Raw genomic sequence first — 24,850 nt, 5'->3', positions numbered from 1 at the left:
AGCATAACTGCTACTCCCTGCCATCCACTGCCATCCACTGCTTTCTAGTGTCAATATTGTCTGCACAGCTTTATTAGAAACAGCGGGAGGAGGTGTGTTTACTACAAACGGCCCTAAGGAAGAGCAGCAGTCAGACATGCTTGTATTCGACAGCAGGAATGTCACGGTACTGACTGCCTCCAGCTGCTCCACGATGTGTAGACGCTGGTGTCAGGCAACACACCCCCAACAATCACCCCCCCCCCCCGGCCCTTCCGACCCTGCTGTTATCCACAAAAGCATCCATCTCCGAAAACACCAAATGCCCAATGTGAAACAGCCACTTTTTGAATCCATTCAAACCTGCAACCTTCAGACCTATCAAAATAGAAACTGTCTGGTGGAGGAAAGATGGCGTGAACTGTATGGGGTTGTGTGAGGGTGTGCTGAAGGGATGGCTGGGGTGGTGTTGTGGGGTGCAGTCGCTATGACAGCCACTTCAAAGGGACTCCACTAGTGGGAGGTCCAGACGGGGACCCTCAAAGCCGACTTTTTCAAAGGCGAGGCTGTTTGGAGTCTGCCTCGACTCCAAACGCTGCCCCCCTCTTCCTGCCCCTCTTTCAAGTGTTGGGAATTAAAGAATATCAGGCGCTCCCTCTTTACCTTCACCAAATGAGAGTGTGATTTATTTGACACAGTCCAGAAGTGTCCTGACATTCAGAAAGGGTGCTGACCAGTTGGCGTGTCATCCTGTCAGTTTGAATGATGGTTACATGCATGCATTCACCATCTTTCCGGCAACTATGATGTCTGTTTACTAACTGCATCTGAATCAATGATCAAGAATAAGGCTCTGTTACACATCAGTGTTCTGTACTCTTACTGTGGTAACTGAGTCTGGACCACTGCTCTAGAATAAAGATCTCATATAGATCAGTGGTCTATACTCTTATGATGGTAACTGAGTCTGGACCACTGCTCTAGAATAAAGATTTATTATAGGTCAGTGGTCTATAACCTTATTATCTTTGTCATTTCTTTGCCCATTGTTTAGGATCAGTGTGAGCAGTGTGAACTGAAGAAAGAGTGTTGGTTGATAACAGATAGGTGTAGAGAAAGGGTGGGTATCACTGTATAGACATTTGTTGTAACCATTGGGTAGGCTTTTGTTGTAACCATTGGGTAGCGTATGTGTATGATGAAACTGTGGTGTAGAATTTTGGACAACTGTTGGTCTCTGGCTGGGATGGGTTATGCCCTCTTCATCAGAACACCGTATTCTACACTCCATTGCCTAAAGCCATGATCAACTGGGTCACACTCACACAGACACACTCACGCACAGACACACTCACATACAGACACACTCTTGCACAGACACAATCACACAGACATACTCACACAGACACACACACAAACACACACAAACACTTTCACAGACGCACTCATGCAATCACATAGACGCACTCATGCACAGACACACTCACACAGACAACTTCACATAGACACACTTATGCACAGACACACTCACATTTGCGCTTGACAAACCGACAATTGTTTTTAAACTCATCGTTCATACTTGATATGCTCATTATTTATAACTCTAAAATGCTAAAACATGAAAGTAATTCCATTAAAATATATGAAAATGTCTATTTATAAGATATATAAGACAGTGAAGAGGTCTGAACGTTCTCACTGCTTAACTGTCAGAGACAGTGAGGAGGGCAGAACACACACATGCCTCAGTACATCACTGCCACAAACACAGAACACCTATCTAAACCTCTCAACTGCTATTATCTTAGTCATTCTGCCTCATGGGCTGCTGTTCATGTACTAGTATGGTCCTGTTGACTCTGTGGAATCTGGCTGGATATTAGATGCATCTTAGTAATGGTAATGGTGAAAAACAACATCTTAATGTTGGTTAGGGTTAAAGCATAGGCTTGTATTCAGTGAAATTCATAAGGAGTATCAGGATCTGTTGGATCAGATCAACTTTGTAATGACAATTAAGTAATTTAACTTTAACTTAATGCAATATACATATGATTTGGTTGGTAGTCATATAGTTCCTTGAACTGAGTTCTTCCCACACTGCAGATGCTCCTTCTCTTTTCTGGCTAGAAGAACTGAATTCGCTATGCTTACTTGTCCTCTGTATTAGCACTGAACCCAGTCATTACACTGTTATGTCATTACACTATCCTGAGCGATGCCCCGCCTATCAGGGCTGAGGGCTGAGAGATGCCCAGCCCATCAGAGGCCAAGAGATGCCCTGCCCAACAGAGGCAAGGGATGAGAGATGCCCTGCCCAACAGAGCTGAGGGCCGAGAGATGTCCCGCCCAACAGAGGCCGAGGACCGAGATTTACCCCGCCCAACAGGGGCTGAGATATGCCCCGCCCAACAGGGGCGGAGGGCCAAGACATGCCCCGCCCAACAGGGGCCGAGATATGCCCCGCCCAACAGGGGCCGAGGGCCGAGACATGCCCCGCCCAACAGGGGCCGAGGGTCGAGACATGCCCCGCTCAACAGGAGCCGAGGGCCGAGATATGCCCCGCCCAACGGGCCGAGGGCCGAGATATGCCCCACCCAACACGGGCTGAGGGCTGAGTAATGCTCCAACCGAGGGCTGCTGGGACAGGAAGGGAGATGTTGTGCCTCGTTCAGCTGCAGATAGGCATTGGCTGTTCTGTTATTATTGTGCCACTTCACATTATCATTGATGTCCTGCGCATGGCAGGGACGGCCTCAGCTGGAGTCCCTGCTAATGCTGCATCCTTTGTCAGATGTGGAAAGTATCTGTTTACATATGCTGCAAAATTTTTACTTTTTTTAGTATTTGCAAATTCTAACTCTTTTACTTATAGTCCAATACGCTTGTGTGAAAACTGTTTTAGTCAGGTGTACTTTAGCCAATTATATTTGCTAGTTTCTTTTTTTATGTTCAACATATTTTATTGATGACAGCATCTGGGCTCCCTGATTTGCGTCTTGTGCTGCAAGAATATGCTCTATCACACTGCAACTCTGAATCAGAATAAGTAGGTTTAGAAGATGAATGAATGAACAACAGCTAGACTTCTTTGCTTCTGTTCATACCTATATTTATATGTATTGCATTTTATTTGAATCCAAACGTATCACAAAAAGAGGATCTGTTTGTACTAAAAGGTTCTACAGCAACTCAAAGTACTGATTTATATTTATACCAATTTAATTGCAGTGATTTCAATTAACCACTGGGGGGGTTTTCAAGAATGACGTCTCTAACGTTTTACAATGAAAATGGCCTTTGTTTGGCTTTATGATTAAATCATATTCGTCTGGCCAAACTTTAGAAACGAATCTATTTGTCATTTTCCTTCTCTTAAGGAGCTAAAAATGATTCAAATTACTCTCTTACTGAGAGCTCTTGCCCACTTTAAATCTATTTGATTTTGCTTCCTGCAAAACAAATACTATGCTTTCAGAATTTATCTATCAGCCATATATATATATTTTTTTTTTGTGTATACTTGTATAGTATAGAAAATAGTAAAACGGTACCAAGGAAAGTGGATGCGCTCTATGTTGGCAGAGCACTGCTGGACACTGAAGAGGGACGTTCCTGAGGCCAAATTGTCACAGTTAGTCCCTCACATCTTCCGTGTTCCGTGTTTTCCCTGTCTTGTGTATTTTAGTTCCATGCCGCAGTTTCGTTTTCTTTGCCCCTTGTTAAGTCTATATATTTAAACCCTGTTGTGGTTTCTTTGTCTTGGCTGTTTATTGTGTTTTGTTTAATGTATTTGAATGGTTGCGTTTATGTGTTTGGTGGCTGTTTGAAAACCCGTATGTTTCAGAGCCTTCGTTTGTTAACCGCTCACCGTTACATTTTATATATATATATATATATATATATATATATATATATATATATATATATATATATATATATATATATATATATATATATATATATATATATATATATAGGCAAAACTAAGTGTAATAACAGTGTAATAACAGCCTTATTTATGAATAGGTCATATATATATATATATATATATATATATATATATATATATATATATATATATATATATATGTATGTATATATATATATATATATATATATACACACACACACACACACACACACACACACACACACACACCGGAGAGAGAGAGAGAGAGAGTTTACATACTTAAAAACCATACATTATAGAAATATTCTAAAAACAGATCCAAATTCAATACAAAACATCATGTAATGTCCGGTTATTAAAAATAAAAGTTCTGATTTTGTTGTCCAGTGTATTTAGCCTTCTGTAACTCTTAATATCAGTGTTCGAATCACATAAGGATATTTAAATCTCTTCTTACAATCATACAAGTCACCTACCTACTGTGAATGATAACACGTATATCAATGATATACTTGACTGAAATCAGACTTTTTTAAAAAAATTGTACGCTGGAGCTATTAGAATTATTTTGCAGCATATATGAATGGTATTTTGTTTTGTTGAGCTGTGCCATGTTTCTGAAGTGTGATAAGTTTTGATGATTCTCCAAAACTCTCCACACCAGTACGGGAGCATACGCGAGCGTACTGTACGCCAGAGTGCAGTTCATGAGTGCACAATACTAACACTGCCACGAGGAACATCAAAATAATAACACAGCCATGAAATAGCCATGGGCATGTGTGCACCGTAATGAGAAGAAAGCAAAGACCAGTGAGAGGAATGTTTAAGAAGATTTGGATTACTAACATTTGGTCATAAAAAACATTTTTGGCAGCAGCAATGCAAACACTTAATGCTAATACTAAATGCTGACATAGGTAACACAACAGGCTATTAGAGCGTTAGCGTGATTATTTCCACTATGCCTTACAACCTTTATGCATCAATGGCGATAATGTTAATATTACTGGGTTAAATACTGGTGTTTAATATTTTACTCAATGACAAACAGACTATACTAAGCAGGCACTTTTCTACGGTACACTGGAGGAATCTTTTGTATAACATCACACGAGCTATCTGTGAATGTAACCTGTTTAAACACACGCCATGAATGACAGCTACGTTTGCGTGATATTTGCGTAAACAGATACAGTCGAAGGCTCAGATTTACATATGTCGCACGAAGTGGGTAACGGCGCAAGCATGACTTTAGACGGATCTTAGGAAGTCTTGTCCCAGTGTGGTCTACATCCATTCAGTATATGGGTCAGTGGGTGTATTGCGGGGGTTAAGAATCCTGCGGGAACTGTTGTAGTCCTCGCCTCCTCCACAGAGGGCTCATTGTAAGAGCGCCCCTAGGGAAGCAGAAAGCTCGCTTTTGTGAACCACACGAAATTGTCTTAATGTGCTCGTTAAAGTCGTGCTTTTCTTCTTCCTGAGTAGTTCTCTGGACGGCCCCGTTCCGTTGGTTTGAGCACTTACATGTACAGTGGGCAGGAAACGCTCTGGTTTCAGTGTGAGCAGACATGACCCCTCATTTCCCACAGGTCTGCTGTGATCAGGCCGGAGTTTGGAATGGTTTTTATCTACTCAGAAAGCAAGCTGTCATGCATGGCTGCGGCAAACGCTTTATGGTGCAACAAAACGGTCCATCTTTACGTAATTAAAATCCGAAGTGCTGGAGCTGAAAGGACAGCAAGTAAGCATAAAGCGAAGTCCAGTTGTGTGGCCTGTGTGTGCGCGCAGGTCTAAGTCAGAGTCAGGAAAAAATGACCATGCAAACGTCGTCACAGTGAGTGTTGTACACAAGCACAAACCAAAAACAACAAAAAATCCACAAAACCTATTAGCCAAACTGAGTTTAAATTACTGGTGACCTCTAACAACACATTTTGAAACACACAGTGTATTTTTTTATTGTTTTCTGCACTTGGACGTTTGCATTGTGAAGCACATATATAGGTGTTGCTTTTCACTGGTTATGTGCAGCTAACGCGCAAAGTGGGCGGCTCATGATCAAGTAAAGGCTTAAATATAGCAGCGCCATTTAATAGGGCAGGACTGCTGCTACGCGTGCGCACTACTTTCACTTGTGCTGGGTTTGCCAGAGGCTAGATGGCGCAAGGATCCACGGAGATACGAAGTGTTTGAGGCATGTAAAAAGCGTGCATGCTATGAAACTCATTTTTATCTTATGCCTAGAGGCTACTTGCCTGCATTTCTCCAGAGCTCAGCTGGGGTGTAATGTATTATTTTGCACCCTTTTAGACCCGTGTGTGTGTGTGTATGTGAAAGAGAGAGAATCAATCGAATTATTTTCCTCCTCACGAAATGGCCTTGAAATATTTTTTTCCTCAGGGTGAATTTAATGACATTGTACTTTGTATATGAGCCTGCTCTATGCAATAACAGTGATAACAAATAACATTTGACTGATTTTTCATGATTTACCAAATCAAATTTGCTGCTGTGCCGCATAATCACAATGTAACAACAACTTAATTAGAAACCTCCTCAGCCTCGCCCTCTCCGCCGCTCCCCTCCTCAAGCCCCTCCCCTTCTCTCGCCCCTACCCTCTCTCCAGTTGTCCCATCTGAGTAGAGGATTGTTTTGGCAGGGACACGCTTCTATACGGATAACCTGTGGACAGTACTGCTTTTATATCAAAGAACCATTTGACGGGATCAAGTTTTACTGAGACAGATTTAAATCCATAACGTCCTATCGCTTTTAACCTATTTAAACTGCCAAATGAAAAAAAAGACTACCACGACAGACAAAATAGCGATGCATTATAACGTTCTCACATTTATTAAAAGTATTTATTTTGGTCTAAATTTGAATAAAGATTTGAATAATGCCCGTATATTTTCTTCTTTAATTACGCGTCAGAGCTAGCGTAAAATTCAGCAGGGGGTGCGGTGAAGTTTTTGCGCACCGTGTTTGTCAACCATTCTCCCTGCCCCCTCTCTCTGTCTGTTTTATGTGCAACAGGGTGTGTTATGTTCTTGTGAAACAGAATACCGGTAGAGGTTTAGGACTGAGCTAAAATCACGCAGGGTGCAAGCGCGTCATTTGAGCGGAGCCATTTGGCCCAAGACTCACTTTCCTGCAACGCACGTGATTGGTCCGCGAGGCCCGTGCTAAGGCCACGAGGCCACGCCCTTATGCACCGACGACAACCCTTCCTTAACAGATACTCATCCGGTGTTGTGTATTATGTAAAGCAGATTTTTAGTCTACAAAAGTTGTTCAAAAGTTGAGCAGTATCTCTCTGTATACCCATTTAAACGTTTGTGATTATTTACAGTCGGAAGGTTACCACACAATACGCTATGGTGCTGAAATCAGAGGACGGTGTCGGTAAGTGTGGACTGTCAACTTAACCCTTAAAGCTACCTTAGCCGCCCATCTTAAAATGATCAACCAGTAAAGATTGTTAAAACTATCTTTAAAATGTTCTAAAGTAACATAGGTTTAACGGTTTCTGAAACATTTGCGGGGTCCGTGGAGCAAACTAGAGCAACTGAAGCAAATATTTTATGTGCTCTACACAAAACAAGCCGGAGAACCTACCTCGGAATACCACAAAGCTGAACCGAGAAAAGGTTGTTTGTGTAGCACCAGCCTTTATGTCGGACCACTCATTGTTAGGGCCTTTATGTTTCTGGGAATATTACCTTCTGGTTTCCACTGTAGTCTGCTGCATACCCAGGGACCTATTTCACTCGAGCCAGGAGAAAACAGGCAATTCAAAGCTAATAACATCGTTTCACTAATAGAGTGGCAGATACCATGAATATTCTTGGACTGAAATGACCAGCGGCACAGCTGAAATCAAGTGCATTGTTGGAACACAGTTATATTGCCTGTTTTTTAGATGATTCATTTTCCACGTCAACGTAAATTATCCAAGGTATTCAGATGTTGAATGAGCTGCGAGGCTTGCACTTTTCATTTTTAAAACGCAGCCATCTAGAAGTTTAAAACTCCTCTGCACCCGGGCATTGCTTTAATTATGGTCTTATGCCTTATTCATTACGTCAGACTTGGCTGGCTGGTCAAAACAGTAAAGTATTGTCTAATTGTCTGCTTTGTGATGTCTGGTTCACTTAATTGTCATTGGTCGCGTCGTCTAATTTCCGGTTACCAAAGAAAAGGCCCTTTGCTTGGTGGATGACATTTTAGTTAAGAAGTTGCATTAGTTGCATAAGTGCTTAGTTGTCTACTCCCTGTTAGTAATCACTAATATCATACTAATCACTAATATCATTACTAATCTGGACATTTTATTGTTGAAATGTAAGACATACAGGATTTGTTATCTTTTCTACTTTTTACATTATTGTTTTTGTATTTTTAGATTTTTAAATTTGTATATTAAATTATTTCAAACTGCTTCTGAAGCAGGCTCACCAGTTCCGTTTTATCATTCGTTCAACACAACTTAATTGTTTATAGGCACGTTGGCCAAGTGTTATGAAGTACACAGGGAGATGCATGCTCCAACAACATGTGTATGGTTTCGAACCTAATTACTGGGTGCAATTATGAATTTGTGTAGAGTGCACAATGTATGTTTTTTTTTATGCGTTAACATACATTTGTTTTTAATGGCATACATTAATGCTTTAACATACATTCGTTTTTTAGTCCATCCTTAGGGCATGGTCTTAACAGAATCGAACCAATGAAACAAATCGCTGTTTTCCAGTGAACAAGGTCTTGGAAGGTAATGGTCGTAAATTGCGTCGAGCTGTCGTGCCTGCGTGGTCCCTTGTTTTTCTCACGCGCATAGAACTCCTGTTTGGTGTGCCTGTGATTCAGATTAGTATAAATAAGAGTCAGTCAGACTAAACCATACTGAAAGAAATCATGCTGAATATAGCATGTAATTTCTTATATATTAACATAATACGTAATATGCTGTACGCCACAGTATATTGGCGTTTGAAGTGCGCAAAGTGCTTTGTTTGGACAGACTTTGTAATCTCGTTTGGTGCGCTGGGGCCAGGCTCTCTGTTGCTGCATCTCGCTGGTTAATGATCGGTTAGTTGTGAATGTAAAAGTGCGAGTTTGTCCACTGGGAAACAGTTATGACTCAGATCAGCTTGCGAAAGCTGCCGTGCCACCTTCTGGGCGTGAAGCGCGTGATTCAGACGGTTAGCTGCCGTGGCCAAGTGGCTCAGCGTTGAGGTGGTGTGCAGCCTGGAGTGACCGAGCCTGGTGAGGATCGGTACCGCCCAGTACTGTGTTCTGCTCTGGCCTGATGTGCCCACTCTGGCGGAGACACTCATTTTCTCCGCGTGTCCCCCTCATGCTGTTAGTCGCTTGTTTTGGTAGACACGGGCCCGTTGGCTGCTCCACCACTCACTCTCGTTTCCTGCTTGCAGAGCTTGAGACTGGCTGGCGATCGAGAGATCTTTGATCTCTGCTTGCATGGTGTGAGAGTCTCTCCGTCTACTGATCACTTTCTTTAATTCCTTGCTCATATTGTCTATCCCTCACTTCCCCCCTTACCTCACTCTCCCTGTTCAGCCGAAAAACTCGTCCTCAGCCGAATTTTAACATCGAGGCCCAAAGCCGCTAGCAGCAAGTCCCAACTCACTCAGCTTCCCCACCGAGTGAAACCTAGCGATCACAACAGTAAGAGCATTGTATCCAACCCTGCTCACTGCCTCTGGGTTTGGCTTGATATGCACTCACGTTGACATGAACTGAGAGGCACCAGGCCAGGCTCAGGTTCCCAGGAGCATAGTTTGCACATCATTTGTGTGAGTGCAAAGCAGGAAGCAGCTGGAAAAGGGTTGGCCTGGATCTGTGGTTTCTTTTCTTAAAAAGCCGTCCTTCTTGGGGCTGGGTAATATGACGATGTGGTATTTTTATCGCGATACCAGATTGGTCGAGAGCTTTTTTGAGAATTATGTATCACCAGAATGAAAATGCATTAAAAAAGTATTATAGAGTGCAACAGGGTATGTTATAATACTCTGTAACTGTGCTGCCTTCACTCACCTGTAATCTCACCAGTGCCAACATAAGTACACAGTTATGTTCACAAAATAAATACACAGTACCATACTAAGGATAAAGCATCCTAAGGTGTCAGGGACATGTGTTGTGTAACAAGAGGGTTGCCTGTGCTGTGAAAAGCTTGGGAACATTCCCATAGTACAAGGGTGGAGCCTGTCTGGACTTTGGGGGGGGAAGAGGGTTGGTTCAAGGGTAAGAGCTCCGCCTTTGTGCTCTCTTCAGAGAGAGTAAGAGCACGAGAGCACAGCTGTCTGTGACAGGGACGAGGTGGAAGAAAGCCTCTGAAAAGGACTCGAGAGTCTACATTTGGCCAATAACGTGCCAGAGTCTACATCATACTAGTAATGCACCACAGAGTCTACATCACACTAGTAATGCACCAGAGAGTCTACATCACACTAGTAATGCACCAGAGTCTAGATCACACTAGTAATGCACCACAGAGTCTAGATCACACTAATAACGCACCAGAGAGTCTACATCACACCAATAGCATGTCATCTGTAACAAAATTAAAGAGTTCAGCAGGCTGATTAGGTTCCTTTTTTTCCCCCACCTAGAAGCTCTTTCTAAAACCTGTTTCCATGTCACACAGCACTATAGAGCTTGTGCTTGTCTAAGTGAACTGAAATGCCACTAGGACTGTTTGCCAGATTGATGTATTAATACAGTATTGAACTAGGAGAGGATGGTAATGATTGATATTTCAAGGAGAGCGGCCTTCAGTTGCTCTGGGCCTGGCAAGAATCAGGATGCTTGGTGACGTGCTGTCGTCATATGCCTGCTGTGGACTTTGGTCTGTTACCCAGCACAACACAGCGGAAAGCCTCAACAGGAAGTAATGCCTTGTATTTCATCTGGGCCAGGAAGTACTGCCCCTCAGCACCCTGAAAAAAACTCCACAGTGCGGCAAGGGATTGTGGGGGATGGGCGCTGATTTTGCCAAACAGTGTTGCTGTAGAGACATGCCATCTGGGGGATAAGATAGGATTGATTGTGTAGGGGGAAGGGTATGCATGTATCTCTATGTGTGTGTTTAGGTGAACGTGTGTGTGTGTGTGTGTGTGAGAGTGTGTCTGATGTTTGTCCTCTGTTTAGTGTTGTGTGTGTGAGAAAGTGTTTGTGGGTAGGAGAGCCTGTGTGTGTGTCTGACGTGCATGTTGTGTGTCATACTCTGTTCTCTGTGTGTGGGTGTGGGTGTGTGTATGTATGTTCGTACTCTGTTGTGGTATTATGACTTCCGCTGACTTTTTTTCTGTTGGCGCTCTGCTAGCATGTGGATGAGGACCCTTTCAGATGTGTGTTCGGTTTGGAGGGTTTCTTACGATTCTGCTGTGGACAATGTGATGATAGATACACAGTATGGAGACTCCTGAAAAAGTAATTTTCACAGACTAACCCAACACTTTCTGTTACCCAGAACACTGGTGTTTAATATTTAGTCTTTTCTGCTTTATGTAGTAGGCCTCACTGCTATAAGAACGTACAGGTGAAATTTATATTTTATACATACATTTATATAATTTCTACATTTATATTGATTGAATAATTAGTGTAAGACTGCCATAAGTGAGTTCGAATACATTAGATGAGAGTTATACACCAGCATGAAGTTCATGTTAATAAATAAAAATTGCTGAGGTTTTCAGCTTTTGGTTTATCATAAAACAGTGAGGGGCAGTGTCCTTCCTCTTAGGAGTGTCCACAGGTGGTCTGAGCACACAGGGACAAGTGACAGGACACTCTGGTCAGTGTCCACAGGTAGTTGACTATAGATTAAAGATGGCAGCAGCAGAGACTGCAGAAAAAGCAGTAATGTTACTCATGATGTGATGGTATAATCTTACATGTAACACCTCTAGAGAATTTTTCCTTTTTCCACTGATGGTCATTTGATGGTGTGAGTAAAGTAGAGATCTGAGTGAATGGCGCTTGTGAGAAAGTCCGTGATACCTACACAACATCATCTCTACCTGACCCTCACAGCTTTGCTCTGCTCACACAGGCACACACACCCTTCTCTTAGCCCAACATAGCAGTGTGTTATGGGCCTAAGAGGTTGATTGAGGAAGGGACAGCAAATGACTAAGAAGTGTGTCATCCTCCATGGACGCTGTTCCTATGGTGACCTCTGGCTGTAGTCACCCTCCCATGTGTCGCTCTGATGTCAGCCCATGCTGGCTCATTTGGGCTGGAGTGATCCCTTGACTTTTGGGATTTTGTGCATTAGTGTTATTGATGAGTGTCATATTAAGTGTGTGTTTAGGTGTGTGTTGGGGAAAATGGTGGGAGAGAAACCTCAGGGGACAGAATGGCTAGAGGACCCGCAGCTGAAAGAGAGCTTATGTGTTTATGACTCAGTGATCTGAGTGAATCTTGATGGCATTTCCTCTACTTAAACACACACAAATGCATACACACACACACGCACACACACACACACACACACACACACACACACACACACACACACACACACACACACACACACACACATACTGGGGACAACAAATGGTATTCAGGCAGAATCTGCTTCATTTCCTTGTCAAGTAGCCTTGAACACAAAGGGCTCTTTACAATAAAGACTCATAAAGGTAAAATATGCTTTGTCTGAAAGAATAGTGTGGGCTGAAAGAAGAATGACAGACAGTGGCCACTGGGGGGAGCCCCCATGCTAATGACAGAGGAACAGAGAGACCTCAGGACCAGGCAGAAAGGTGAGAGAAGGGGCAGAGAGAGGGCAAGAGAGTGGAAAAAAGAGGGAGAGAGAGGGAAGGTAAAAGAGGGGGGACAGAGAGAGAGAGGGAGGGGAGAGACAGTGAAGGAGAAGAACAGAGGAAATGCTGTCTCCAGATGGGCTGAAGCAGTTTGCTTGCTGTGAGCCTCTAAGCGACAGCTTTGTGGTGCCGGGCTGTATCACCCTCCTCTTCCTCACTGTCCGCCTGCGTCTGCACTCTTCCTCTGACATGCGCCCTTGCCCTCTCTCTGGTGCGTCTCAAGTGTCAAACCCACCCTCGCTGGAGCTCAGGGTGAGCAGGCGGGTTCTCCAGGGATATCAGAAGCAGGTCAGTTCTATGATATTTGGCTTTTGGACAGTTTGCTCTGTCTGTGGAGACAGACTCAGTGGCTTCTTTCTGTCGATGCTGATTTTGCAACTTTTTTTACATTTGAAATTTTATTATTGTGGCAGGTAATAGGGCTTTGGTCCAGAACATGTTTTTTCATTCTAATATGAGGTGTGTGTGTGTATGTGTGTGTGTGCATCCAGGTGTATTTGGACCCGTGTGCGCGCGTGGGTGTATGTGCTGTTATATATGTGTTTGTTTGCTCATATGTGTGTGTTTGTGTATTTATGTGCATGTGTTTGGGCCTGTGTGCATATGTTTGTGCATATATGTGTGATGGGGAGGGGTTTTTGTGACTTTGTGTGTGTGTTTATTTTGACTACATAGGCTCATGCTCAGGTAATAATGCAAGAACCACTAGGCAGACTGGCTGTGAGTTTATGGCTGCTCTGTAAAACGATCCAAGCTGTAGCTGAGATCTGTGAACCGCAGCCATTGCGAGCCACATGTTTGTTATTTACACAGTGGCTGCATGCCACTTCATTTTAAAGGCAGCAAATAAGGGGCAGGGTAGTCAACAATGGCAGACAACAGCGTTAATGGATACCAGTTACAGGCGCGAGAAGTAATTTATTAAATGATTCTTGTTCACATTATGAAACAGCAATTATGCCGACACCTAATGGCCAGGATGTTTCAGCACTAAAACTTTCTGTTTTGTTTTTTCCAAATCTATTTGTACTAAATCTCTCTAGAAAGTTAGCAAAACTACTATTCATATAGCAAAATATAATGTTAGCCTAGCACACTGCCTCGGTAGATCACGCCACAATGCCACAAAAAAACATGCAGTTATATTATCTTGTTTCGAGTCAAATTTAGACTGAATAGCAAATAACAGAATTCTCCCTCATGTCTGACTGCTGACGCTGATTCAACATCGGCCAAACCAGCGCTTATGGTGACCAACTAAAATCAGTGGTGTGGAACACACTGCACTATGACTGTCAGACAACTTGCAAAAGCCTGATGCCATCTAATGACCAATAGTCGGGTAAATCCTTTCAAGTAGTTTAGTGTACCATTAAAGTAGTTAATATACCATTAAAATAGTTTAGTATACCTTTAAAGTAGTTAGTATACCTTTAAATAGTTTAGCATGCCTTTAAAGTAGTTTAGTATACGTTTAAAGTACTTTAGTTTACCTTTAAAGTAGATTAGCATGCCTTTAAAGTAGTTTAGTATGCCTTTAAAATAGTTTAGTATAGCATCAGTATACCTTTTAAAGTAGTATAGTATACCTTTAAATAGTTTAGCATGCCTTTAAAGTAGTTTAGTATACGTTTAAAGTACTTTAATTTACCTTTAAAGTAGATTAGCATGCCTTTAAAGTAGTTTAGTATGCCTTTAAAATAGTTTAGTATAGCATCAGTATACCTTTTAAAGTAGTATAGTATGCCTTTAAAATAGTTTAGTATACCTTTAAAGTAGATTAGTATACCTTTAAACAGTTTAGCATGCGTTTTAAAGTAGTTTAGTATACTATTAAAATAGTTTAGTATACCCTTAAAGTAGTTTAGTATATGTTTAAACAGTTTAGCATGCCTTTAAAGTAGTTTAGTATGCCTTTAAAATAGTTGCATAAGATATGTTGTGTGACCAAGTGGGAGGTTCATAGCCGACTGTTATGAAAGGACTCTTATTCAGTTATTCCCATTTTTGACTGAGGTTTCTCTGTAAGAGACTGCAGTGTGTAGCATGTAGGTGCTGTCGATGTGTGTGTGTGTGTGGGGGGGGGGCGGGTGTCAAAGGGCCAGGAGGTGGGGTCAAAAGGCCAGGTCTCGCCTTCCTTCACTGACTGTAATGAATATAGTGATCAGTGCTGTTCAGGCTGCCACCCTCTCTGGCTCTGATCCGCCTACCGTGTGTGTGTTCACCAGTCAGGCCAGCCTACACAACCACTGACCAACGCTGAGCACTCTCTCTCTCTAGCGGGTTTGATTATCAGTGCAACCCATACACCAAATAACTTTATAGGACACAGTTAAAAATAGGTCAATATAAAACTGAAAATAAAGTGTAAGTGTAGTTATCAATCATCTGTAGAACAAAACAGTAGTAGACTGAAGGAAAGTGATTAATAACAAAAGGTTTTCTAACAGTTTAGGGAATGTCGGGATCGTGTCCCTACTCTCGGAGTATGGGATGGTCTGTTGGTTGTGTGTGAGACCTTGGACAGTGTGAGAGAGCAGAGAACTCTGGGGCTCTAGAAGCTGATGGAGTGGTCATTATGTGATGAAGAAAGCCCTCCAAACATTGAATGTAGCTTTGGGTGCCACAGTGATGCTCATAATTTCTCCATGTTTTTTTTTTCCTCTTCATTTATTCATGTCCTTTTCATAGAAATCACTTATAACTCTTATAACCTGATAACCTGATACAAGTTGTATGATTTTGGTATTCAGATATTTATAACTGTACATGGAATTTCATTTTAACTTCAGAAACTTCCAACATTATTGTCACTTATCTACAAATGTTAGTTTATTGTCCAAAGTTTCAGGGACATGGAACAATGGATAAGATATTAATTAATGGATGTAGTGATTGTGTGTGTGTGTGTTTATTTGTGTATGCTAAAAAATATGTTCTGTGTTCTGCTGAATTTCCTGCTGTTTCAGTTTGGGTTTCAGAACCAGTGGAGAATGTTCTGGTACTAGCTTTGACTAACTTTTCTACAAATATGTGTAACAAATATTAATTTTTGTGTGGTTTTATGCTATTCACTGGAAAGACAACTTTATCAGTTCTCTTAAAGTCAGACTTTTGACTATGCCATAAGGCTTAAAAAGACACCTTAACTGGCCAGTGAAAATGTTAGATCTTGATGATTGACACTGAAACTAGCCAATGCTTAAAGATCTTCAGCAGAGACACAGGGGAATGCCTGGCTGACTGTGACGCAGGAGTTTTCAGATCCTTTTCTTGAGGCTCACTGTGTTAGGCAGAAAAAGCATTGAGGTTGAGGTCCGTAGGTGTTTACCACATTGGTGACACACTGAAAAAAGAAAGATGGCTAAAAGAAGATTGATGTGTGTTTTGCTTCTATGGGGATTTCCATCTAAGCACATATCTAGAAGTTACTATAAGCTAAATCAGTTACTAGAAGTGATGTACATCTGCCCATGAGCTGTAACGTAGAATGCCTGAGAACATATGAGCACTATATGAGAAAAAAAGATATTGAAACCAGTTCCAGTCTCTAAATATTCCATCACTTTCATTTACATAATTTACATAGTCAATTCACATAATCTATACCCAAGATTTTGCTGTTTGGTTAGTTTCATCTTGACGACAGAGAAGTTCTAACTCTTTAAGAAGCCCTAGTGTGATATCTTGTCCAAAAGCCGTCTTGCTTCATGTAGGTGTCCTCCTATATTCTCAGATAGACATTTACACTTATTTTTGTGATGTGGACATGTGGTTTGGTGCTGTGATGTGGGGTTGTGATGTGGAGTTGTGATATGGTGTTGTGGTGTGGTGAAGGTCTGTGATGTGGGGTTGTGATATGGTGTTGTGGTGTGATGAGGGTCTGCTATGTGGGGTTGTGATATGGTGTTGTGATGTAGGGTTGTGATGTGGGGATGTAGTGTGGAGATATGACAAGGGACTGTGACATGGGATTGTGATATGGGGCTGTGATGTGGAGTTGTGACCGGGCTGTGATATGGAGCTGTGATGTGGGATTGGGCCAAAGATATCAGCACCTTCCCGAGAGAGCTATGAAGAACTCTGGGGCGTGCGAATCAGTTTCGGCAAGGAGCTGGCTACACTCCTTCATTAGTTACAGCCTGCAGTCCATCAGCACCAGCAGGGTCTCAAAAAAGGTCCGTGGGCGAGACATGCACCAGAGTCAGAGCAGCTCTTCCCTCTGTGACCAAACTGTTTCCTTTGAGCTGAGGGGGAGCACTTCTAACTGAAGTTGGCCTGTAATGCAACATCATTTAGATGTTTCCTGAAACTTTGTGTAATCCAGTCTGTTTGGTCCTCAGGGAACAGATGCTTAATCTGGTAGGTTGCCAGGTTCTCCCAGAGTCACTGACTTGTATTGCAAGAGCCTAACACCATAGATGTGGTCTCACCACTGCATGTGGCCTATGGTTGTCAGCTATGTCTTTCATGGCCAAGTGAAAATAAAATGGATTTGAAAATTAATCCACAATTAACTGAGCAGTTGAGTAATCCGCAGTTCCGTGCCAGTTTTCAACCCCAGGCCACCAAGGACCCACGTTCCTCCGACCATCTCTTACAGCTCTGCACTGTGCACCGTGGAAAAGGGCAGAGTGTGTAGCCATCAGGAAATTCCATGTGCGTGGGTGAAGGGTCCACTCCCTCTGGGAGAGCGAGGGTCAGTAATGGAGTGTTGGGATACATACCATTCTCAGATTGTTCCGGGAGGCTGTGGGATATGATTCATGAGTGGCCTATGATTCACTGTGGTGTTCACACTTTCCTCCACCCAAACATTTATCCACCCATACATTCCTCCACACTCATGTGCCTCCACCTTCACATCTGGCCACATCTATCCCCTCTGAGTAGATGGCCAAATTGCTGGACAGATATCTGACCTCTGGCTGTAATTTGCCTACTGAAATGGCAGGAAGGTTTCTTGTGAACAGTTAGCAAGAGACGGTCATTGGAAGGACAGACGCATAAATCATCACACTTAAAACCATAAGTCATCGCACTTATAATCATGTGTGTCCCATATGAAGGGTTTGTGATGACTAAGGGATATCCGGCATATTGTATAACTGAAAGCATGTTCTATTGGTTTTGGCATTTTCAGGGAATTGTGCACTGTTGCAGCAGCATGTTGCTGGTAATATTGTACAAACATGAAGCAAAGATGTTCTAGCAGACCTGTAGGATGACTTAATTTGCCTTACTAATGAAACGTAAGTCTTAATAAAAAGATAAACAGGATTATACAGGAATAAATTACTGACAGGGCTTGGACTTCATTACCACCATGTCCTACATTTAGCGTGTTCTGGTTTGTGCTATTGCCTGTTGGTTTGTATAGTGCTCACCCATTTTTTAGATCAAGTACAACTGGCCATTGCCACCTCGAGCCCCAAATAGAGCAGCAACATTCACAAACAAACAGAAAATGGTATGATAGCTGGATCTGTGGATTTTCCCCAAAGGTACATCCAGTTTTATTAGAGGTATGCCTGCAGTACATCCAGTTTTATTAGAGATTGTATACAGATATAGTTAACAAGGTCCATTGCGATGGAACCGCACCGTTAATACAGTGACGTATCAAAGTAATGTACAGCAGCACCAAAGTGAGGAATGGTGAGGCATGGTAGCACTGGTGCTTGTGTAGTGGTGATGTGACCCGCAATCCATTACACAAGAAACCTACTGAAATGGCAAGAATGGAAGACAGTGATCCTTCTGTGAGAATGGACCATTTCAACCACTTACACACCAGTTACATGTGCAAGGTTTTAGACTTATATTTTTAACTATTGAGTAATTTATAGTGCAAATAAAATGCTTTGGAAACAGCAAAATAAAGAGCCTGGAGTCTGAATGTAGGAAGCAACCATTTTTCTTTACTCAGGATAGGTCAGATTTGCTAGGTCGGATTTCAGGAGTCATCTGTCTTTAGTGTCAGTGGTGATTCCTTTAGGCCTGATGGATGTGTTGGGCCATTTTGCTAATGATGGCGTGTGTCTCTTTCCTGTTTCCCCAGTGCCAGACGACTTGACGCCTGAGGAGCAGCAGGAGTTGGAGAACATCCGCCGGCGTAAGCAGGAGCTCCTAGAGGACATTCAGGTACCAGTCCTCACTGTACCCACTGTAGAGCTCCTCACACTCTGTCAGCTCCGACCACTTCCCACAACAGAGCTGCCAACACTCGTTCAGCTCCGTTCACCCTAGAACTCCCCACACTCCGTCAGCTCCACCCAACCCTGAACTGCCCACATCCCCTCAGCTCCTCCCACCCTAGAGCTGCTCAAACTCCTTCAGCTCCACCCACCATAAAGCTGCTCACACTCTATTAGCTCCGCCCACCGTAGAGCTGCTCATACTGCATCAGTTCCGCCCACCGTAGAGCTGCTCACACTCCATCAGCTGCGCCCACCATAGAACTGCTCACACTCCATCAGCTCTGCCCTCTGTAGACCTGCTCACACTCCATCAGACTCGCCCACACACAAAATCCTGGTTTTTCACCATCTCGATCCAATATGAAATCCCTTGCATATTTTAGCCTGAACCTTATGTTCCTTGCTGCTTGATAGAATCCGTCAAAACCATGCATTCATTTAGTCACGAGGGTTATGAGGTGCCTGAAGGGTTAACTTTTCCCTTACTAGCTCTAAACTCCATCTTCATTGTTTTCCCCCCCATCCTAGAAACCCCTCCCTCTCTCCATCCCCCTCACCCCAGAAACCCCATCCCCCTCCCCTCTGCATTCAAGGTCTTCCTTTACCACCACGGCTTTTGTTTGCAGGGACAAACATCCGAGGAATTTGCTGTGATTGTTGTGACCTTGAGCCAAAGAAGCAGAAAAAAAACAGCTGTTTTTCCTTCTGTTATTGTTCTGTAAACAAATCTGCGTGAAAAATAAGAAAGTTATGTTGTAGAGTTTTAATTCACAATAATTCTAGATCAGGCATCTATAAAATGTAACAGTTACAGGGAGGTCTTGCTGCATCATGTGACTCAGTCTGTAACAGAACTATCTGATTTCTGAAAAGACCCCCCCCCCCCCCCACACACACACACACACACACACACACATACACAAATCCAATTTCCTTGTCTCTTATGTTTAATCTGGGGCTTTTGGCAGTCGTCCTCATGATAATGTAAATGACATCTGAAGGAGGGAGTCTGGTGGAGGGGCCAGATATCCAGCCGTCTGACATTAGATTCAAGGACTTTAGTATGAAGCTGGAAAGCCCAAGATGGATCTGGAAGTGGGTGGAAACTGCGGCTTAGGGCTGGAAGAGCTGAAAGGAGTTGGTGCAAAACCAGCAGGAACAGCCGAGTGTTCGGTCTTCCTAAATAATAACGACATCATAATATCTTGCTCAGTAACCCCCTCCGCCCAGCTCCTCCCCTACTCTGATAATAGCTTATTGATTAAGGAGTCATTTCTCAAAACCATTATAACTCCCAGGTCTGTGACGGAATTACCGTTCTCTTTCATAAACCCGCAACCACTGCTTACCTAAGTCATCCTGATGGCTACACTATGACACATTTATACAGTACAATATGATATGATGGCTACACCATGACGGGTTTATATGGTAGCAGGGCCTCATGAAATAGTTCCAGGGATGATGGAATGTGTGATTGGAGTTTGTTAGCTCCTCCATCTTTTGCACAATACCCTTTTGTCTCAAACACACTGACAACCGGCCACCCATTTTGTTGCACGTGTGTGTGTGTGTCCCTCAGCCATGTTCTCTAGAATAATCATCTTCCCTCTCCTCCCCACAGCGCCTGAAGGATGAGATAGCCGAGGTTACCAGCGAGATCGAGAACCTGGGTTCAACGGAGGAGAGGTGGAGGACTGCCCCCATCACACACACACCCACGGCAACACCCCCTCCCCACCCCGATCTTACTCACACACCGCAACGCAATGCCACCACTTCTCCATCACAAACCCACCCCAACACCATCCCACCTAATTCTCAGTTCATTTACCCCAATTTGTCATCTCCAAGCGCCTCCTTAATGTTTAAACGTCAAACCATAAGTGTCTCCAGCTCTGCTTCGAGCGGACCTGGATTCTGACATACATTTAGGACCTGCGGAATCTTTCATCAGCCCATGGGAACCCAGTGTATAATCCATACTGGTTTTTGGTAAAATGACCAGTGGTGGCCTCTAGGGACAGCGAGTGCAGGTCGAGAGTGCAGATCCTTGCAGCCCTGTCCATTTTTCAGGGTCTCTTCATGCAGATCTGACCCTCTATGCCGTTGTGAGCCGCTTTCTGTACGCTAGCAGCCTGCGTGAGAAAGCTGTGTGCGGAGTTATGACCCGAGTCACTTTCATGTTTGTCTCGGACCGAGCCTCTCTCTGCCTGTCACACTCCACATGACACTCTTCACATCTGACTCGAGGAGCCCGTTTGGACCATCTTTTGTGCAAAACTTTGATGTTTTTTGTTGAATCTCTTCCTTGTTGGCAGAAAAAACATGCAGAGAAATAAGCAGGTAGCCATGGGCCGCAAGAAGTTCAACATGGACCCCAAGAAGGTGGGTGGCACTCTGGGTACAGGCTCTGTGTAGCGGTGGCCCGGGCCATGCCAGTTATTGATTATAGAGATTATTGATTATGGTAGACTGTGTAGCTGTGGACGAGGCCATGCTGGTTATTGATTATATTGATTATTGATTGTGGTAGACTCTGTGGTAGACTCTTTAGCTATGTACCAGGCTATGCCGCTTATTGATTATTGTGATTATTGATTATGGTGGATTCTGTAGCTGTGGACCAGGCCGTACTGGTTATTGATTATATTATGGTAGATTTTGTGTAGCTGTGGACCAGTCTGCGCTGGTTATTGATTATATTATGGTAGACTCTCTGTAGCTGTGGACCAGGCTGCACTGTGCAAACTGTGTGTCCATTCACAGGGGATCCAGTTCCTGATTGAAAATGACCTTCTGAAGAACACCAGCGATGATATCGCTCAGTTCCTCTACAAGGGCGAGGGCCTGAACAAGACAGCCATAGGGGACTACCTTGGAGAGAGGTGTGTGTGTGTGTGTGGGGGGGGGGGGGGGGGGGGGGTTTGTTTGTTTTTCATTTTTAGTTATTGTCTGGTTGTTTCTGGGGTTTTTTAAGTCTTATTTCAGCAACATCTGAGAATTGTGAGGATCGTAGGTTACATACATTATTGATTGTCGCTCTCTTTATCTCTCTCTATCCCTCCATCTCTCTCCATGTTGCTCCCTCTGTTCCTCTCCATCCCTCTCTCTTTTAATTTCCAGAGCAGATCAGATATATATCAGGCATGACAGGTGGAGTGAGAGCTCTGCCTTGATTACTCTGAGAGCAGACGTGCACCTCTGATACGAGCAGAAATGGGGGGCTTTTGGTGGGGGGGGGGTGTCCACTGAGAGCCGGGACCTTAACACAACATGTGACACTGTGGCTTCCCACAATGCCCTGGGGGAATATCACAGCAAAGGTCAAATATGATGTCATGTTTTTTGTTAAAGGGGCTGAGGGCATGGATGGTTTCATTCGCTTTGCACTTTTAAAAGGTTTACAGCAGTGTTGCTCCTAAATGAGAGCTATTGTTGTCCTGGAACCAAAAGCCCTGATCTGAATCTCACAAGCTTTCACTCATTCAAGTGCTGGGACTCCAGCCTAGCCCTCTTTCCTGGACCATTGTTTAGTCGGATTTGTGTGTTTTTAACTACCAGGCTAGTTCCACTCGTATCAACTACTCATATGAGAGATACAGAGTAAACGAGGAGGACAAACCCCCAGCAAGAATTCTAGAGATGGATGTCGATGCTCATAAACGCAGTTGGTGTGTGGTTGGAGCTGGCTGGTGAAGCATAGAAAGGTGGATGCTGGTGGCCAACAGGCTTCTTGGTGCCCAGCTAATGACTTTCCCGGCAGAACCGGAATATGATGGAGGGTTTCTGTTTTCTCCCCCCGGTCGACAGGGACGATTTCAACATCCAGGTTCTGCATGCATTCGTGGAGCTGCATGAGTTCACAGACCTGAACCTGGTCCAGGCACTTAGGTGAGGCACAAACCCATCCTCACCCGGTCTCTGGGATCTGCGCCCAGCACCCATCCAGTTAACCTATTGCATTGCACATGCACACACACACACACTGGTCTGACTGATGTTGTGATGTGTGTGTAGGCAGTTTCTGTGGAGCTTCAGGCTTCCGGGTGAGGCGCAGAAGATCGATAGGATGATGGAGGCTTTTGCCCAGCGCTACTGCCAGTGCAACCCTGGAGTCTTCCAGTCCACCGGTGGGTGAGATGGGCGTCAGACCTCCAGACATTTGCTATTGTTGTTAATTAAGCTGAACCCTTTGAGTTATTTATGGGAACATATGTTTAAGGCCTGCAATATGTTTATGATTTTAGTGCAGTGCTGTTCATCTGTTTATCTTTTATGTGTGTGTGCATGTGGTGGGTGTGTGCATGCATGTGCATGGGTGTGCATGTGTGTGTGCATGTGTGTATGCTTACAGTTTGTTGTGTCTGATTAGGTCTGAGTGTTTATGGCTGACAGGCCTACAAGGGGACAGATTGATGTGCATTATTTATGTGCTTTCAACTGAAACACACAGGCCAAGTAAATTCCTGCTGTGTCAGCTTCACACACACACACACACACACACACACAGACAGACACACACTCAATACATGCAAATATGACCCAGACCTCTTCAGTCTCACATCACATTTTTCTCACTCTTTTCTCTCAATACAGCTTGAAGTGATTTGCATCCATTTAAACTGCAAACTAAGTACAGGCAAAATGCAGCTCTACTAAACAGTCTGACAGGAAGTGTCATCATAGCTGACAGTCAGGGAAAATACAGAAATTGTCCCGGCCATTTCAAGTTTTCCACTCCGTGATGTTTTTCAGACTCATCTTAAAATAGCTGCACCTCTTTTTTTCACATCAGGCCACAACAGCACAGCACAACAAAAACAGGTTTTTGAAATGTTTTGAATTTAAGGTCATTCTGAAGCATACCAAGAGCTATAACACTTGGAAGCATATGAAAACCTTCTGTATGGTTTGTATATAGTTTAGGGCATAGTCTCCAGCGACAGCTTACTTTCATAAAGCAATCCAGTTACAGCCCATTACAGGTCCATTAACGTCAGTACATTCCTAATGCATTCCTCCTGCCGTCTTATACCTGCATTGACTATCGTGGGATTGGCCGAGAGCCTGAGGAAGTGACGCGTTTCCCTCTCCATGCAGACACATGCTACATCCTGTCATTCGCCATCATTATGCTGAACACCAGCCTCCACAACCCCAACGTGAGGGACAAGCCTGCAGTGGAGCGCTTCATCTCCATGAACCGGGGTATCAACGATGGTGGAGACCTCCCCGAGGAGCTGCTCCGGGTTTGTCCCCCTCCCTTCACCCTTCCCTCCATCCCTCTCTCCATCCCTCCCTCCACCTCCCCACTGTTCCCCCCCCACAGATCGCCTTCGTCTTGGCTAAATGTGTTCACCACTGGCAGCTGTTTGGAATCACTGTGCTGGTGTCAGTGTTCGTGTCGGTACTGGCGTCGGTGCTGGTGTCAGTGTTGGAGTCAGTGTTGCTGTCAGTGTTGGTGTTGGTGCTGGTGCTGGCATCAGTGCTGATATCAGTTCGATATCAGGAGCAGGTTTCTTCCATGGGTGCATCCCTAATGGTTTTTACCTTTCCCCCTCTGGGATCCCTCATCTTCCTCATCTGATGCCCTGACAGAATCTGTACGAGAGCATCAAGAACGAGCCGTTCAAGATCCCTGAGGATGACGGGAATGACCTCACACACACGTTCTTTAACCCGGACCGAGAGGGCTGGCTTCTCAAGCTGGGTGAGTCCAATGCTTACGGCTAGTGCCAGCTCAGGTCCAGTGGCCTGCACGTTCCTCACGTTCACACCAGAACACTCCAGCCAAGAGCGCTAATCTCACTACACATGTCTGGAAGCCACAGTAACTGCACCCTACTCAATTGTTGCTCATTGGAAGACACATTAGCATCTTTAGATGGAGTATCCCTTCA

The 24,850-nt window shown here is 43.8% G+C and overlaps 1 protein-coding gene across 3 annotated transcripts in view; it reads left to right on the top strand.

The window, feature by feature from the left end:
• The window catches only part of cyth1a (cytohesin 1a), a 40,933-nt gene that overhangs the window by 8,115 nt on the left and 7,968 nt on the right, over positions 1 to 24,850 (top strand). For 2 of the 3 annotated variants that reach the window (XM_081710785.1, XM_027000323.3), the window contains exons 2-9: positions 18,809 to 18,891; positions 20,572 to 20,636; positions 21,269 to 21,335; positions 21,717 to 21,835; positions 22,761 to 22,841; positions 22,968 to 23,080; positions 24,051 to 24,199; positions 24,549 to 24,660. In XM_081710785.1, coding sequence (XP_081566911.1) covers positions 18,809 to 18,891; positions 20,572 to 20,636; positions 21,269 to 21,335; positions 21,717 to 21,835; positions 22,761 to 22,841; positions 22,968 to 23,080; positions 24,051 to 24,199; positions 24,549 to 24,660 — 789 coding nt within the window. Of the gene's footprint in view, positions 1 to 7,107; positions 7,301 to 18,808; positions 18,892 to 20,571; positions 20,637 to 21,268; positions 21,336 to 21,716; positions 21,836 to 22,760; positions 22,842 to 22,967; positions 23,081 to 24,050; positions 24,200 to 24,548; positions 24,661 to 24,850 lie in introns of those variants that run through there. The other variant, XM_081710784.1, reaches the window with a different exon arrangement.

This window comes from Electrophorus electricus, chromosome 3 (assembly GCF_041902795.1).
Source record: "Electrophorus electricus isolate QZ-2024a chromosome 3, ASM4190279v1, whole genome shotgun sequence".
Taxonomy (NCBI): Eukaryota; Metazoa; Chordata; class Actinopteri; order Gymnotiformes; family Gymnotidae; genus Electrophorus; species Electrophorus electricus.
This window is presented reverse-complemented; position numbering and strand designations above follow the sequence as displayed.